Source organism: Uloborus diversus, chromosome 2, assembly GCF_026930045.1.
Source record: "Uloborus diversus isolate 005 chromosome 2, Udiv.v.3.1, whole genome shotgun sequence".
In the NCBI taxonomy this organism is placed as follows: domain Eukaryota; kingdom Metazoa; phylum Arthropoda; class Arachnida; order Araneae; family Uloboridae; genus Uloborus; species Uloborus diversus.
The window spans coordinates 99,940,999-99,955,113 of record NC_072732.1 but is presented as its reverse complement, the minus strand read 5'-3'; the positions used below and the strand labels follow the sequence as shown (position 1 = coordinate 99,955,113).

At 33.0% G+C, this 14,115-nt stretch overlaps 1 protein-coding gene across 3 annotated transcripts in view; it reads right to left on the bottom strand.

The window, feature by feature from the left end:
• Positions 1-2,248, bottom strand: part of LOC129235305 (probable methyltransferase-like protein 25) — a 71,345-nt gene extending 69,097 nt beyond the window's left edge. For 2 of the 3 annotated variants that reach the window (XM_054869034.1, XM_054869035.1), the window contains exons 1-2: positions 2,057-2,248; positions 1,593-1,658 (exon numbers count right to left, since the gene is read on the bottom strand). In XM_054869034.1, coding sequence (XP_054725009.1) covers positions 1,593-1,658; positions 2,057-2,206 — 216 coding nt within the window. In that variant the 5' untranslated portion in view covers positions 2,207-2,248. Of the gene's footprint in view, positions 1-1,592; positions 1,659-1,866; positions 2,034-2,056 lie in introns of those variants that run through there. The other variant, XM_054869036.1, reaches the window with a different exon arrangement.
• Between the last annotated feature and the right edge of the window lie 11,867 nt (positions 2,249-14,115).

Genomic DNA, 14,115 nt, shown 5'->3' with positions numbered 1-14,115 from the left:
TATGGAAATATGTTAAATCAGAATCAAGGTATTCAGAGATACCTAAATGGACGATTCCTGTGAGATATTTTTTCTTCCAAAAGCATGCTTTACTTGTGTAATATAATTAATTCAAAATATAGTATGAAAACTTTTTGAGCAAAAAATATTCTTATGGCTGAAATTTAAATTTTTGGTGTATAAAATATGTTTTTTTTTCGAATTTCCTCATTATGTCTTCTTCAAAATTCCTTATAGATCCTCATAAACTTCATAAACAATTGAGGATTATGAGTTAGTTTATGCAAGTGCCGTTTTTCTAGCTAATCTAACTGTCCACTAGAGATCTGTCAGTACCAACCGTCTCACCTACAGTCTCCATAAATAGCCTAAAACTGCGTTTTTGAAACTTAAATTTCAAAAAACTTTCGGGGGAGGGCCCACTCCTCCCCTCATTTCTATTTTTCGCCTCAACGATAGCATAAAATCTTTGTCTCTAGAAATTTTTACAGAAAGGTTCCCAAAACAAACCTTTCGATAATAAAGTCCAAAATTGTTTCCAGAGAAAACAATAATGGTAAGGAACCTGTGGCCTCTCTTTTTTATTATACAACAAAGCCTAAAGTCACCTTTTTAGGAGGCCAATTTTGGAAAATTTTTGGAGGAGAGTTGTATATATTTACTTTTATCAAAATGATGCATCCCTTAGCATCACTAAAGCTAATCTACAACTGTGTGTTCTAGACTTCGATGCATAACAGATTCAGGTCAAAGGCTCTGAATTATATATACAGTAAAATTCCTCTAATACGGACACTAATGGGACAAAAATTTTTGTACGCAATAGAGAGGTGTCCGCAGGAAAGGGTTTTAATAATGTTATTTGCATTGGAACTGGGGAATTAAACATTGTCCGCATAAGAGGGGTGTCCGTTAGGAGGAGTTTTACTATATATATATATATATATATATATATATATATATATATATATATATATATATATATATATATATATATATATTACTTGTATGCGTGATGTATCTGTCAGCAAAATGTCAGTAGTCAGTAGGCAAAATCAGTTTCAACACCCCTCCAAACGAATGAACTTGGCGACGGCCCTGTATATAAGCTGCATGTAAAACTTTAGAGGCTGTTTTCTCGGAATATTCTGAATAGTGCGCTTTACTACTTTATGGAATGGATACTTTCAAGGGTTGCTACTAATCTGCTGAATTTCATCCTGATCTGAATTTCCAAGACCGTAAGGTCTCTTTGTTAGAAAACAAAGATAAAATAAAAAAATGCTACTTTAATGCACTCATGAACAAAAATATCATCTGCAGACCTGACATAAAATTCAAACTCTAAAATGCTAAATAATTTATGTTCAAAGTAGTGCACTTAAGCATTATTTACATGCAAAAATGCAAGTTGACTTCATTTAACAAAGATAAAATATAAAGAAATGCTACTTTACAATTCCATTGCACTAGTAATACGGGTAGTTTATCCTCTTTAATCACTCATTAATTAAAGAATATAGGTATAAATTATTTATTAGTAGACTCATAAGAGAACTATGCACTAAAATGAAAAATATAATACATTATACCTTTATAAATCCAAATGGTAACTGTTTCAACTCTTCCCAATTAAGATGCATTAACACTTCATTCCACTGACAAAAATGGAAAATAATTACATTAATAACGATTAAAAGCAAAATATGAAGAAAAGTCAGTTAAATTACAAAAAATATCATTGAAACTAATTACATAAAATTTTAAAATCTTATTTTTCAAATGTACTAAAAGATCTCTTGATACGGTATCAGACAAACAGAAGTTTAAATTAAAATTAGAAAACATAGCAGGAGCTATACGAACTTCATAAAGCTACATGTGTTTACTTGTCAAACAAAATTGGAACGAAAGCAGCTTTTCAAAAAGTTAGTACAGTAGCATATATCAAGTTAATTTCAGAAATTTACCGACATCATCATGATTATTTGTAAAGAACAAGTAATCTTAGCAAAAAAACCATGTCAGTTAATAATCTCAAATTTTTTTGGAGTACCTCAGTGGGAATTTTCTCCAAGACATTTTCCACCAAAACATGCGTATTTCTCACATTGTAAATCCAAGAATATTTCGCTAAAATTTCGATCACTTCTTTGATATATTTCAGAAGAGAATCGTGATTTAACTGCCAAGATGATGTGTTCATAGCACAAATAAAATCATGTTTTGGTTTTCAGTATTCCGCGTGTTCGTGTCTGTTAATGCAGAAATCTTCCCAAGTTTATGGTTATCATGTTGGCGGCTGAGACTCTGTTTGGCAACTTTATCTACCTCGTAGTAATTTTACTCACATATTCTAATCCCAAATGAATATGAAACTACGCCCAAATTCTGTGCACAAGGGACTGTCGGAAACGTAGTGGCGTTTCTAGGTTGTCAGAATGAATTTTTTATTGCCGTTCGAGGACCAATCATGTTATGATAACGGTAAATAAAAAGCATTAAATCATTAAAAATAAAAACCAAATATTCATTGTAAAATTCACTGTATTCGTGTTTGAATATGCTACCTTGCAAGAATCTAAAATTAGCCAAAGAGTAAAATACAGTGGCTCCCAAAAGTGTTCGTACACTTTGAAATTTTTTAGTAAAACCTAAATAACGCGAAACTGAATTCGAATATGAAGTCCAATATTTTTTCACTTCATTCCTATGTCATTCTAAATAAAACTTTGTAGTTTTTTCAAAATATTGACGGATCTTCTTTTTGAAGTGGGTCAGAAAACGAAGAGACAAAAATAACACGCCACAAAAGTCATCGTACACTCAAATATTTCGAATAAATTCATGATTAAAATTGTCATATGCCATTTTATTAATATCTTTGCATTGTGTTGACCCTTATAAGTCATTTGGCTTTATTTTTTTGTTTATTTATTCCTTAATATATTGTTTATTACTGTAAAATGGCTGGTATTCGTAAAAAAAACGCACACGCCATTCAAAATTTGAATTTTTTTCCCACAGTAGTGGTAAATTGGTTTGAAATGTCTCTAAATTAGTTGATTTATTTGTTTGTATAGTAAAGTGCTTGATAAAATGCTTTAAAGAAAGGAATCGGACCGAAAACAAGGTAAGAAAAGGTCAACCGGCAAAGTTAACAAAACGTGATCGTAGATTTAAAGTTAAAAAATTTACGAAAAATACACATTTGAGTACTGTAAAAGTTTCTGCAGAGTTAAATTAAACATTTTACATTTAATTTTCACCTAAAATTGTTTGCCAAGTTCTTTGATTAGCTGGATTAAATGGGACCTCTTCACGCAGAAATTTTCTTGGTCGTGCGAAAAACAGAAAGCTTACGCTTTTCGTCCCAAAATAAATGATAAATAAGCTTAAAACAGTTTAGAATCATGTCTTACTTACAGATAAAAATGAATTCAACATTTTTGGTTAAATTGTTGTATAACTGTAAGTAGAAGAAAAAATTAGGAACTTAATCTTAAGAACTTAGTTGGATCAGTTAATCAGGACGGTGAAGGTGTTTTAGTGTAAGGATGCATATTAGCAACAAGACTCGGTATTTTGTAATTTTTTGATGAAATAATGAATCATGCTGTTCCTTTAAATATTTTAAAAACCAATTTTGAACTCTTAGCCAAAAATTTGGTTATTGGAAACACTTTGTTTTTTATCAAGATAACGATAAGAAGCACACGGTTTTCAATGTTCCTCGGAAATTGTCCTAAAGTTTAGAAAATACCCCCTCAATCTCCAGATTGTAACTTAATGTAACGTATTTAGAGATATCTGGAGGCTAGATTACGAAAATAGGGCTTTAAAACGAAAATAGAGCTAGAAATAGTAATACTCGAAGTGTGGTAGAACACTTACTCAGAAATTACGTCAAAAAAAGAATGAAATCTATTCCCAGACGTTTAAAACGTGCTATGAATACTGTATGATATTCTACTAATTAATAACTTAATCGAAAGTTAGATTATTCAATAACATATAGACATTTTATAAAGTGTACGAAGACTTTTGTGAGATAAATTTCCGGCACTTTTTGGTTTTTGATTTTTAAAAAATTAAGTTTTAATATTTTTTAAAAACTTTTCATGCAGTTTTGTTAAAAAGTGATCTTAGATCTTATAATTAAATACCTATTCCGAAATATTAATTCTAACCAATGATTTGGGGCCTATTTCGTTGAAAGTCGTAGGTGTACGAAGACTTTTGGGAGCCACTGTAGTTGGATTTTGCGCTGAGACTGCAGATTTCTCAATGGATAGGTATTCTACTGAAGCTGGACCGATCTTGGTTTTACCTTTTTTAAGCCGCCATTAGCAAGTTCCTTCTACAGTTTATTTGAATTGCGAATGGTACTAAAGTTAAAAATAATAACTGTAAACCGAAACGGAAGTTTTTGGAGCAAAAATAAAATTAAAAAATTAAGAATTATTTATTATTATTTTACTATCGTGCATGATTTGAACTAACACCTTTTTTTTCTGCATTTCTGACTTTTTAGGCATAAATTTTAAAGAATAACAAAATTCAATGCACTCGAAACCTGTGGAAGAAAAAAAAACTCAAGGAAAAAAGAATTTTTTTCGTATTTAGATTCGCGTCAAGAAGTCGTAGTTACATTGTTTATATCAAACAACGTTGGTTTACATGGAATACACCGCCAGCTCAGTCATTTCCAGCCGACGACTGCAGTTTCATGCTTATTAGCACTCATCAGCCCGGCATGGGAAAGTGACTGAGCTGGAGATGGAAAACCTCTTAAGGAAGCAAAGAGGGCGAAACAAACTGGTAGCTAATACAGGATTAGCAGACCAGACGAGTGACCGAAGCAATGGTTCGGTTCAACATTGGTTTAGTTTTGCTCAACTTTATGGAATTCGCATTATTTGGAGTATTATGCTACGGAATTCGCATTAATGTTCTGCGTGAGTAACTAGTCGATACGTGAAATAGGTAAAAATAAGTGTGATGAAGAATGTTGTTGGATAAATATATACAAAAATCATAGTTTAAATGACATACAGAAGCAGAGTAGTAAATGCGAGTAGAAAAAAAAATATTTGGTTATTTCTTATCTCTCGGTCAGGCGCTTGTATTTATGACTAGTGGCACCCGCACGGCTTTGCCCGTAGTAGAAAATTAAAATGTCTTTTGGTTCCCCTGTATATTTACAAATAATGCATGATGAATTTCTCGCCAAGTAGCTTGCCCACGTTACGGTTCCACGTTATTATAGCTTGGTAATTTACTCGTCCATCTTATGATATTTTTGCTCGAGAAAATATCCTTAAAATTGGAATAGAAATAGAACAAAATCGAATCTTCGACAAAACGCATAAAGGTGCACACCCCCATGCTACAAACAAATTCTTTGAAAAATTTCATGAAAATCGGCCGAACGGTCTAGGCACTATGCGCATCACAGAGATCCTGTCAGACAGAGAGACTTTCAGCTTTATTATTAGTACAGATAAAGAAAGATAACGGTAAAGAAGACAAAAAACGGAAAATTAATTTGAATTTTGACCTTTTGAATTCAAATTATGTTTTTCGCAATCACGAGTGTGTGTGTGTGTATGTAGGCGTGTGTGTGTGGGGGGGGGGTATGTGTATGTGTGTGTAGGCATGTGTGTTTATGTCTGTGTGCAGGTATGAGTGTGTGGGTAGTTGTGTGTATGAGTGTTTGTGTGTGTGTGGGGGGGGGAATGTGTATGTGTGCGTAGGCATATGTGTTTGTGTCTGTGTGCAGGCATGAGTGTAGTGTAGGTGTTAGTATGTATGTGTGTGTGTTTGAGTATGTATGTGTGTGTGTTTGAGTGTGTGTTTGTGTGTAGTGTGGGTGTATGTAAGCTTGTAAGTGTAGGATATGGACGCAACCTGGAGACGGTCTTCGCTAGAGGAGCAGCACCGTGAGGCGGCCAGTCGACGGTGGTCCTGGTGGGAAAAATTAAAGGAACGCCAAAAACAGTCAAATGAAAGCAATAAGCAATCGTGATTGCTCAAAAAAGCAAAAATGGAAAGAAAAAAAAAGGGGGAATTTTATAAGAAAATTTGGTTATTTGGGGAAAAAATTTTTTTTCAAGAGACAAAAATATTAGAGGAAGTCGATTCATTTTCTGAAAATATTAGTGGAAAAAAAATTTTTGAATTTGGGGAATTTAGGTAGAAAACATCGCTTTTTGGGGAAAAATTGGAAGGGAATTGGGGAAATCTGGATTTGACCAACTGGCAAAACTGTATGTGTGGGGGTTTGTGTGTAGGGCATGTGTGTTTGTGTGCTGGCATAAGTGTGGGTAGTTGTGTGTAAGAATGTGTGTGTGGGGGTGGAGTATGTGTGTGTAGGCATAGGTGTTTGTGTCTGCAGGCATGAATGTGTGGGTAGTTGTATGTGTGCGTGTAGATGTATATGTATGCGTGTGTGTGTAGGACATGGTTGCAACCTGGAGACGGCTTTCGCTATAGGAGCAGCATCGTGAGGAGCCCGTCGACGCTGATGGTGCGGAGGGTGGCAGTGGGGAAAATCAAAGGAACGTCAAAAACAGTCAAGTAAGAAAAATAATTGCTCAAAAAAAAAAACCTGAGACTCCCTTCCTCCAATCAATTCTAATTTGAATTCTGAAACTTAGAATTCAAATTATGTTTTTCGCAGTCACGAGTTGCGACAAGACCCTGCTCATTAGAGTTATTGTTTCAAGAAATGCCCCCCTCCCCCCAAGCATGTCCCTTCTCCTGGGTGGTTATGTGTGTATAGTTGTGTGTGTGCAGGCTTAAGTGTGTGTACGTAGGCCTGTGTATGTGTGTAAAGGCGCGCGTGTAGGCGAGGGTGTAATGGCATGCGTGTGTAGGACATGGACGCACCCACCCAGCAGAAGTGGATTCCGGGGGAGTGCTCAGGACCAGAGCAGCCCTGCCGCCGCTGTGCCGGTAGGCGGTGGTGCTGCTGGTCCAAGCTGAAAAAGGAACCACAACGTCAAGGACTGTCAAATGAGAACAATAAGCAATCGTGATTGCTCAAAAAAAAAAGTTTCACTGATTTATTTTTGTTTTCTTCTTTCTTGGTTGTAAAAAATAAAAAAAATTAAGAAAATTTTCTGACTACTTAATCCTTTATTTGCTATTCTACAGCTTGAATACATCACCTTGCGGTGAATTATAAAATCAACCAAAGAGGTAAAACAATACAGATTTGCTTAGATAAGGTACTTGTCATTGGACACGTTATAATAAAGTCTTGGCTTCACCTCTTTCAGCCGTCATTAGCTAGAGACTGCTGTGCCCCCAAGAGTTTATTTGAACAACAAATAACGTTCATTTTGAGATTATTCTTTCTGTTTTAGACCTAAAAAAAAAATCCGAGTTCAACAGTTTTAGAAGCATTACTTTTATTTGGAGGGGAAGGAAGCGCATTAACCATTAAGAAACCGGCAGAAGGTTCTTCTGCCTTTAGATAGGAGTTTAGTAAGACCCCATTTGGAGTATGCTGTGTAGTTTTGGTCGCCTTATCTGAGGAAAGATATTTGTGTATTGGAAAGGGTTCAAAAAAAGGGTAACTAGACTAGTAAGAGAACTTTCAGATTTAGATTATGATACCAGCAGGGCTGGATTTGGAAGTGTGGAGGCCCCACGGCAACGAAGGAGTGGAGGCCCCTAATCAGGATTCGAAAAGAGCATAATATTTTCGAAAATATCCGATATTTTGATATATACGATGTATATATCTGATATTTTCGACCCGTGAAAGTTAGGATATTTTGTAAAAAATTTATTGTGGGGGTCCCTTTGTGGAGGCCTCGGGGCAGTAGCCCCACCTGCCCTCCCCTAAATCCGGTCCTGGATACCAGACTTAATAGGCTTAATATGTATAGCCTGGAGCAAAGGAGGATCAGAGTGGACATGATCCAGTTGTTTCAATTTATCAAAATGAATAATGTTAATGGATTAAATTTTTGTACCGAAAGCAGGACAAGAGGTCATTGTTTTAAGCTATTCAAATCTCAGGCTAACCTGGAAATGAGGAAAAACTACTACTTTAGTTGGGTTGTGGGCACTTGGAACAGCTTACCGGAAGAGGTGGTAACGAGCAAGGGGGTGGATAGCTTCAAGAAAGCCATTGATCTTCATTGAGGACTAATAAATTGACTAGGACCAGCCTAGCGGGGTCAAGAGCCTGTTGCTGGTAGTCACATTTGTTATTTAAAATTATTCTGAGGGGTTAGAGAGAAGAATGTTTCAAAGGCTCAAAAATTTCTTCCAAGGAGGAACACTTCGTGTGTGGGGGGGGGGGGGGAGTATTCTTCTTATACAAATACAAATCTGACGACCAACAACAGGCTCTGGGCCCAGCTAAGCTGGTCCTAGTCAAACAATTAGTCCCCAATGAAGATCAATGGCCCTCTTAAAGCTATCCACTCCCTTGCTCATTACCGCCTCTTCCGGTAAGCTGTTCCAAGGTTCCACTACCCTGCTAAAATAATTTTTCCTAATATCCATGTTAGCCTGAGATTTAAATAACTTAAAACAATGACCCCTTATCCTGTTTTCATTCATAAATATAATAAACAAAAGAGGCCCTAAAACTGATCCCTGAGGAACTCCACTTAAAACATCACTCCAATTAGAATGATTTCCTCTCACAACTACTCTTTGCTTCCTACTAGAGTCCCTATATGAAAACGTAGTTTTCAGAGTTGCGACAACAGCTACGCTGGGAAAGCGCTACCGGTTACAGGGGGAAAATAGGGTTGCCGCCGAGCTGCAAGATTGGCCCCTTGTTCGCTTTCGAGTTTCATTTTAAAAAATAGTCGCAAACAGGAGCGGAAAGAGTGGCTGAAACGGGTTCTGAAGGATGTAAGCACGCGGATTCGAAAATGCATACTGTTCAATAAGTGAAACGCTCGATTTTGATTCAAACATTAAAAAAAGACAAAATGGCCCTGTGTTAGCAGAATTAAGAGCAGATTTTTCTAAAATCTTATTCTCTTTAATACGATCAATTTTAAACTAATCAAAAGATTCCGAGACAACGAAAATTATATAATAATTTTAATTGATTCAAAATGAATGAAAGAATAAAGACTGATTAAGAAAATGAAAATAAATAAATAAGCAACAAATAACGAACATAAAAAATTGCTTGTTTTTGCTACATTAAATTAAGCTTTATAAAGATTTTTGAACATAGAAATATTTCTTATATTGATATCAAAAGCATTACTTATTTTTTTTCTATAAAAGGAAAAATATACAATTTTCTGATTTAAATGGAACAAAGTTTAGCATTAGCTTAAAAATTCCGAAAGGAAATATATGCCTGGGATGCCCACATACGGGGGGGGGGGGGAGTACTGTTAGGGGGTGTGGCACCCATGTATATGCAAAGGAAAGTTTGAAAGCATAATACTAGAAATATGTAGAAGCTTAAAACAAGGTATCCTATCCAGGCCAGGATCTATATATTTTAGGCCTCCTGCAACAAAATCTGTATAGCCCCTCCCCAGAGGCCATCTGTGTATATTTGTAACGTTAAATAAGTCTTAGTGCTAGGTTTTTTCAATTTTTTTCTTTAATATCAGAGGCCGTTGAACCCCTTAAGATGTGGGGCACCCCACACAGCGGGGATCCAATCTCGCCCCAACCCACTCCAAAAAAAAAAAAAAAAAAGATTAAGAACCTCTGAATATTTTAATGGTTTTGTGGGTACACCTAGTTAATAGATTAATTTGTATAAAGTTGAAAACTGAAATTATATTAATCAGAGGTCATTTTTATTTGAAACTAGATGCAGATAGAAATATTCAGAAATAAATTGGGAAGTTAAGGAGGGAGGGGGGGGGGGGTATTTTGACACATTATATTTTTTCAACATTCTTATATGCATAAGAAACAGATGTCTCAATCATTTTATATTTATTTCTTGAAAGTACACTATCTATTATTTAAAATTTTCAACAACATTTTTATACCAAAACAATACTAGAATGAAAGGTAGTTAGATAGTAGACATTGTTTTAATGAAACAAAATTAAAACAATTCAGAGCACCAAAAAAGGACTTGTACTTATTTTGAATTTTTATGACAAAGAAAAAACTAAAAATTGAAAACAATTTAGCGTGAGGAAAACTCATTTATTTCATGCTAAGTTTTCAGATCAATAGCATGATCTTATTGTTGTAATCTTGTTGTTGTTGTAAACAACACATATCTCTGTTGTTCAATTTACTTTTTGGTGTTATTGTATCTATAAATTTTATTTAAAACACAAAATTTTCAGCATTTTCATCTGAAAAAGAAAACATTAGTTTAATTAAAAACTTCAGTCACTAATGGGCTAATTTCAAAAAGTGCAACTTTGCTGTCACATGCCTTTTACAGTTAAAGCTAAGTGATAATTTATTATTTTTTAATTTCAGCAAAAATATAAAATATATCCATATAAATCTGCCCACAGTTTTTTTTTTTTTTTTTTTTGTAATATATTTTTTTTTTTTTTAAATATTTTTTTTTTGGTTAGCAGCATGTGAATTCTCACCTCCATGTGTTAGAATTTAATTGATTCAAAATAAATAAAGAGATAAAAAAAGGTAAGAAAATGAAAATAAATAAATGAACGGAAATGCAAACGTTGTAAAGAGTTTTAAATCTAAAAATATTTCCTGTAACCGTCTAAAAAGCAATATCACTAATTAAAATGGTTTTCTATTTTAAAAAAATGCTAATTAAAATTGCATGTTTAAGTTTACCCTGTACAATTTTCTGATTTAAATGTGATTAAGTTAAACATTAAATTAAAAATTTGAAAGATAAATATGCAAAGGAAAATTTGAAAGTTCAATACAAAAAATAGGTAGATGGTCAAAACGAGGTAACCCCCCCCCCCCCCCAAAAAAAAAAGAAAGAATACCCTCTAAATATTTTAGTGGTTCAGTAGGCACTCTTGGCTAAAATATTAATTTGAATAAAGTTGAACATTATTACTTTAATTTGATGTAGATAGAAATATACAGAAATAAATTGAGGAGTTGAGGGGGTGTAATTTGAAACATTACTTATTTTCAACTCATATGAATACCTGTAAGAAACAAATGTATCTATTGTTATTTATTTATTTCTCTGCATCATGCATCTATTACTTACATTTTGAACAATATTTTCAAATCAAAACAATATTATAAAGAAAAGAAAGTAGACTTTCTTAATGAAACAAAGAAAAAAATCATTCCTAGCACCAGTAGTGGACTAGTACTTATTTTCAATGTTCGTGGAAAAGCAATGTTTACATTTATTTTTGACAGAGATTTTAAATACAACTTAGCATAAAGAAAACTCATTCATTCCATACTAACAGTTCAGGTCATTACCACATAAAGGTTACAACAAAAGTCTCTAATGTTCAATTTATTTTTTGGTGTTGTTATATCTGTAAACTTTATTTCAAAAATAGAATTTCAAACATTTTTACACAAAAAAAAAGAGAGAAAACAAAGACATTTTTCTCAATGAGGCAATTAAAATCAAATTCAGGGTACCAATAAAGAATTTGTAGTTTTTATAGATTTTGGGGCAAACTATTATTGTCAATAACTGCTTAAGTAACAAAATAAGCAAAGATTAATCTTTGTGTTTTCTGAAATGCAACATAACTTTAAAATATTCACATGTTCAAAATGTGGTTATTATTATCAAATTTTTAAAAATTCTTTACTCCTAAGTATCATTTCCTAAAACTAATAACTATGGACAAAACACAAGTTTAATCAAAAATTTCAATCACTTATAAGCATAAAGAAAATAAATTTTGTTACAGGCTTTACTCCCATTTACTCAATTAGGGAGTTTCGATTAGACAGGGCAAAATATGCTGATGCGTGTAATTTATTTTCTTTTATACTATTTGTGAAGTGAATGTTTGTGAAAAAAAAAACCCTTGATTGAAATAAATTGAATTTTTTGTTCAGATTTTTTCATATAGATTGCAATTCCATTCATTACCCTGTATCATGGATGGATGAAACCATTCAACATCCTGAAAAATGCTTCCAGAATTTAGTCAGAAACAGAGAAGGCGCATTGACAGTCGGAAGTGGACTAAGATAACAGTTGCTACCTATCCCTTTCAAAATTGGAGTTATTTGCAGTTATTCAAATCCTGTCCTGTAGTTTAAGTGGAGACAAAAATCTCTTCTTGAAACGGGGGGGGGGGGGGGATTTCTGGATAACTACACAAAGAGAATAAGCGTCAATGAACTGTTCATTTAATGCTGAAATAAACAAACCTAAATATATCTTTCATAATTTTATGTATACCTAAATTTTTTAGCCTTGCATTGAATACCGAAAATATGTATTAAAAATCTAAATTGAAAACAATATTTTTACATGACAAACAAGCATAAACCTTACAAGCATTTGTTTTACAAAACAAATTCAAAACTCTAAATTTAGAGAATCAAAACAGAATTCCAGCTATTTCTCAATTTCTGTTGCAAAATTGTTTGTTTTACCTCTTTACATTTCAATATTATTATACAAATGAATGATAATAAATATGATACTAAGCGTGACAAATCAGAAATACAGCACTGTTTGTATGAAGAAGATCAAAATTTCATTTAATTACACTATTTAGCATTTAAACACAGAATTTTTGTTGGTTTGTATGTCTCTGTTGAAAGTCCAAAGACCATTTCGGCAACAAATTTCCTGAAGTCATCAGCATAATAAGAAGCATAAGAAACATGAATGGCATATTATGTATGGAAGTTTATTATTTTTTTTAACAACTTCATTAGTTTTGATAAAGCTGTCAAGCTAAGAAAACTTGGAAAATGATTTCTGGACATCCTTGTAAACTAAATATTGGAGATCATTCTATTATACAATTCTTTAAGCGAACAGTACAATACTATCATGAGTTTTCTAGAACATCTGCATCAGGGCTATAATTCAGCTGGTAGTTGAGCTTTCTTCAAGTTGCAGAATATCTGGAAGAAATTTAAAAAACATTAAGGGCAAAAAAATTAAAAGCAGAAGTAAAACTCTTCAAATGTGCTAAATCATCAATACGGCTGAACACAATTGGCAGGAATGTTTTTTTAAACTAGTTCATAAAATTATAAATGGAAAATAAATAAACACACTTTAATCGAAATAGAGCTGTATTTCAACTACTTTGCATTAAGTGTGTTGTAAAATTTAATTTCAAATAACAGGGTGTGTTTTAAAAACACTTGAAAAAGTAAAACACATGTTACAGGGGAATATTTTACCTAATTCATCAATCTCTTTTGACTAGCATAGATTGTTTTTCATTTAATTATGTACATAAAATTATGTACATATGTGTTACTGTGCATCATCTTTGCTCTTAAGAAGAGAAATCATCAGTTTATGATAACTAAAACAAGTAATGAACGTTCCTGATTCTAAATTTTTTAGGGACCGTGAGAAAACTTGCTTGTTTTTTCTGCACCTCACTTAGGAATATCCACAACAAAATTGTAGGGGGAGGTGGGGCATGTTGTACGGGTTCCAATTATTTGAATAATATTAATATTTTTTATTTTATTTTTGACCAACAAATAGCTCCTATGGTCCTACAAATCCTAGAATGAAATCACATGGTATTATATTGAACAAATTTTATTCCAGAAAGTGTTATTTCAGCAGCCCTGAGTACTTTTCAAAAAACTATGAATTAATTTTTTTAATGGTTTTAGTCAAGATTGCGGAAAAAAAATTGAACTCCTATCTTAAACTTTTACGTGAATGCCACTACCTCATCAAAGCGCTTACTTGTGATTGTGATTGAAAAAATGTGAGTGCATACTAAAGAAATTAATCATAAACTGTTTTTGTTTGTTTTTAATATATAAATTTAAGTGAAGTAAAAATATAGAGAATGCAATATACTGATGCTTGAATTTAAATTCTTTAAAATAAAGCCACATTTTTTAGTAAATTCATTTATCTATACCTGATATTTCAGCTGGCCACTTGAATCAGTTTTGAAAGCCATATGTTGGGCACCACTGTTTTAGAACATTGAAATTCCCCTTTATTTCAATGTTCTATTTCTTGACAAA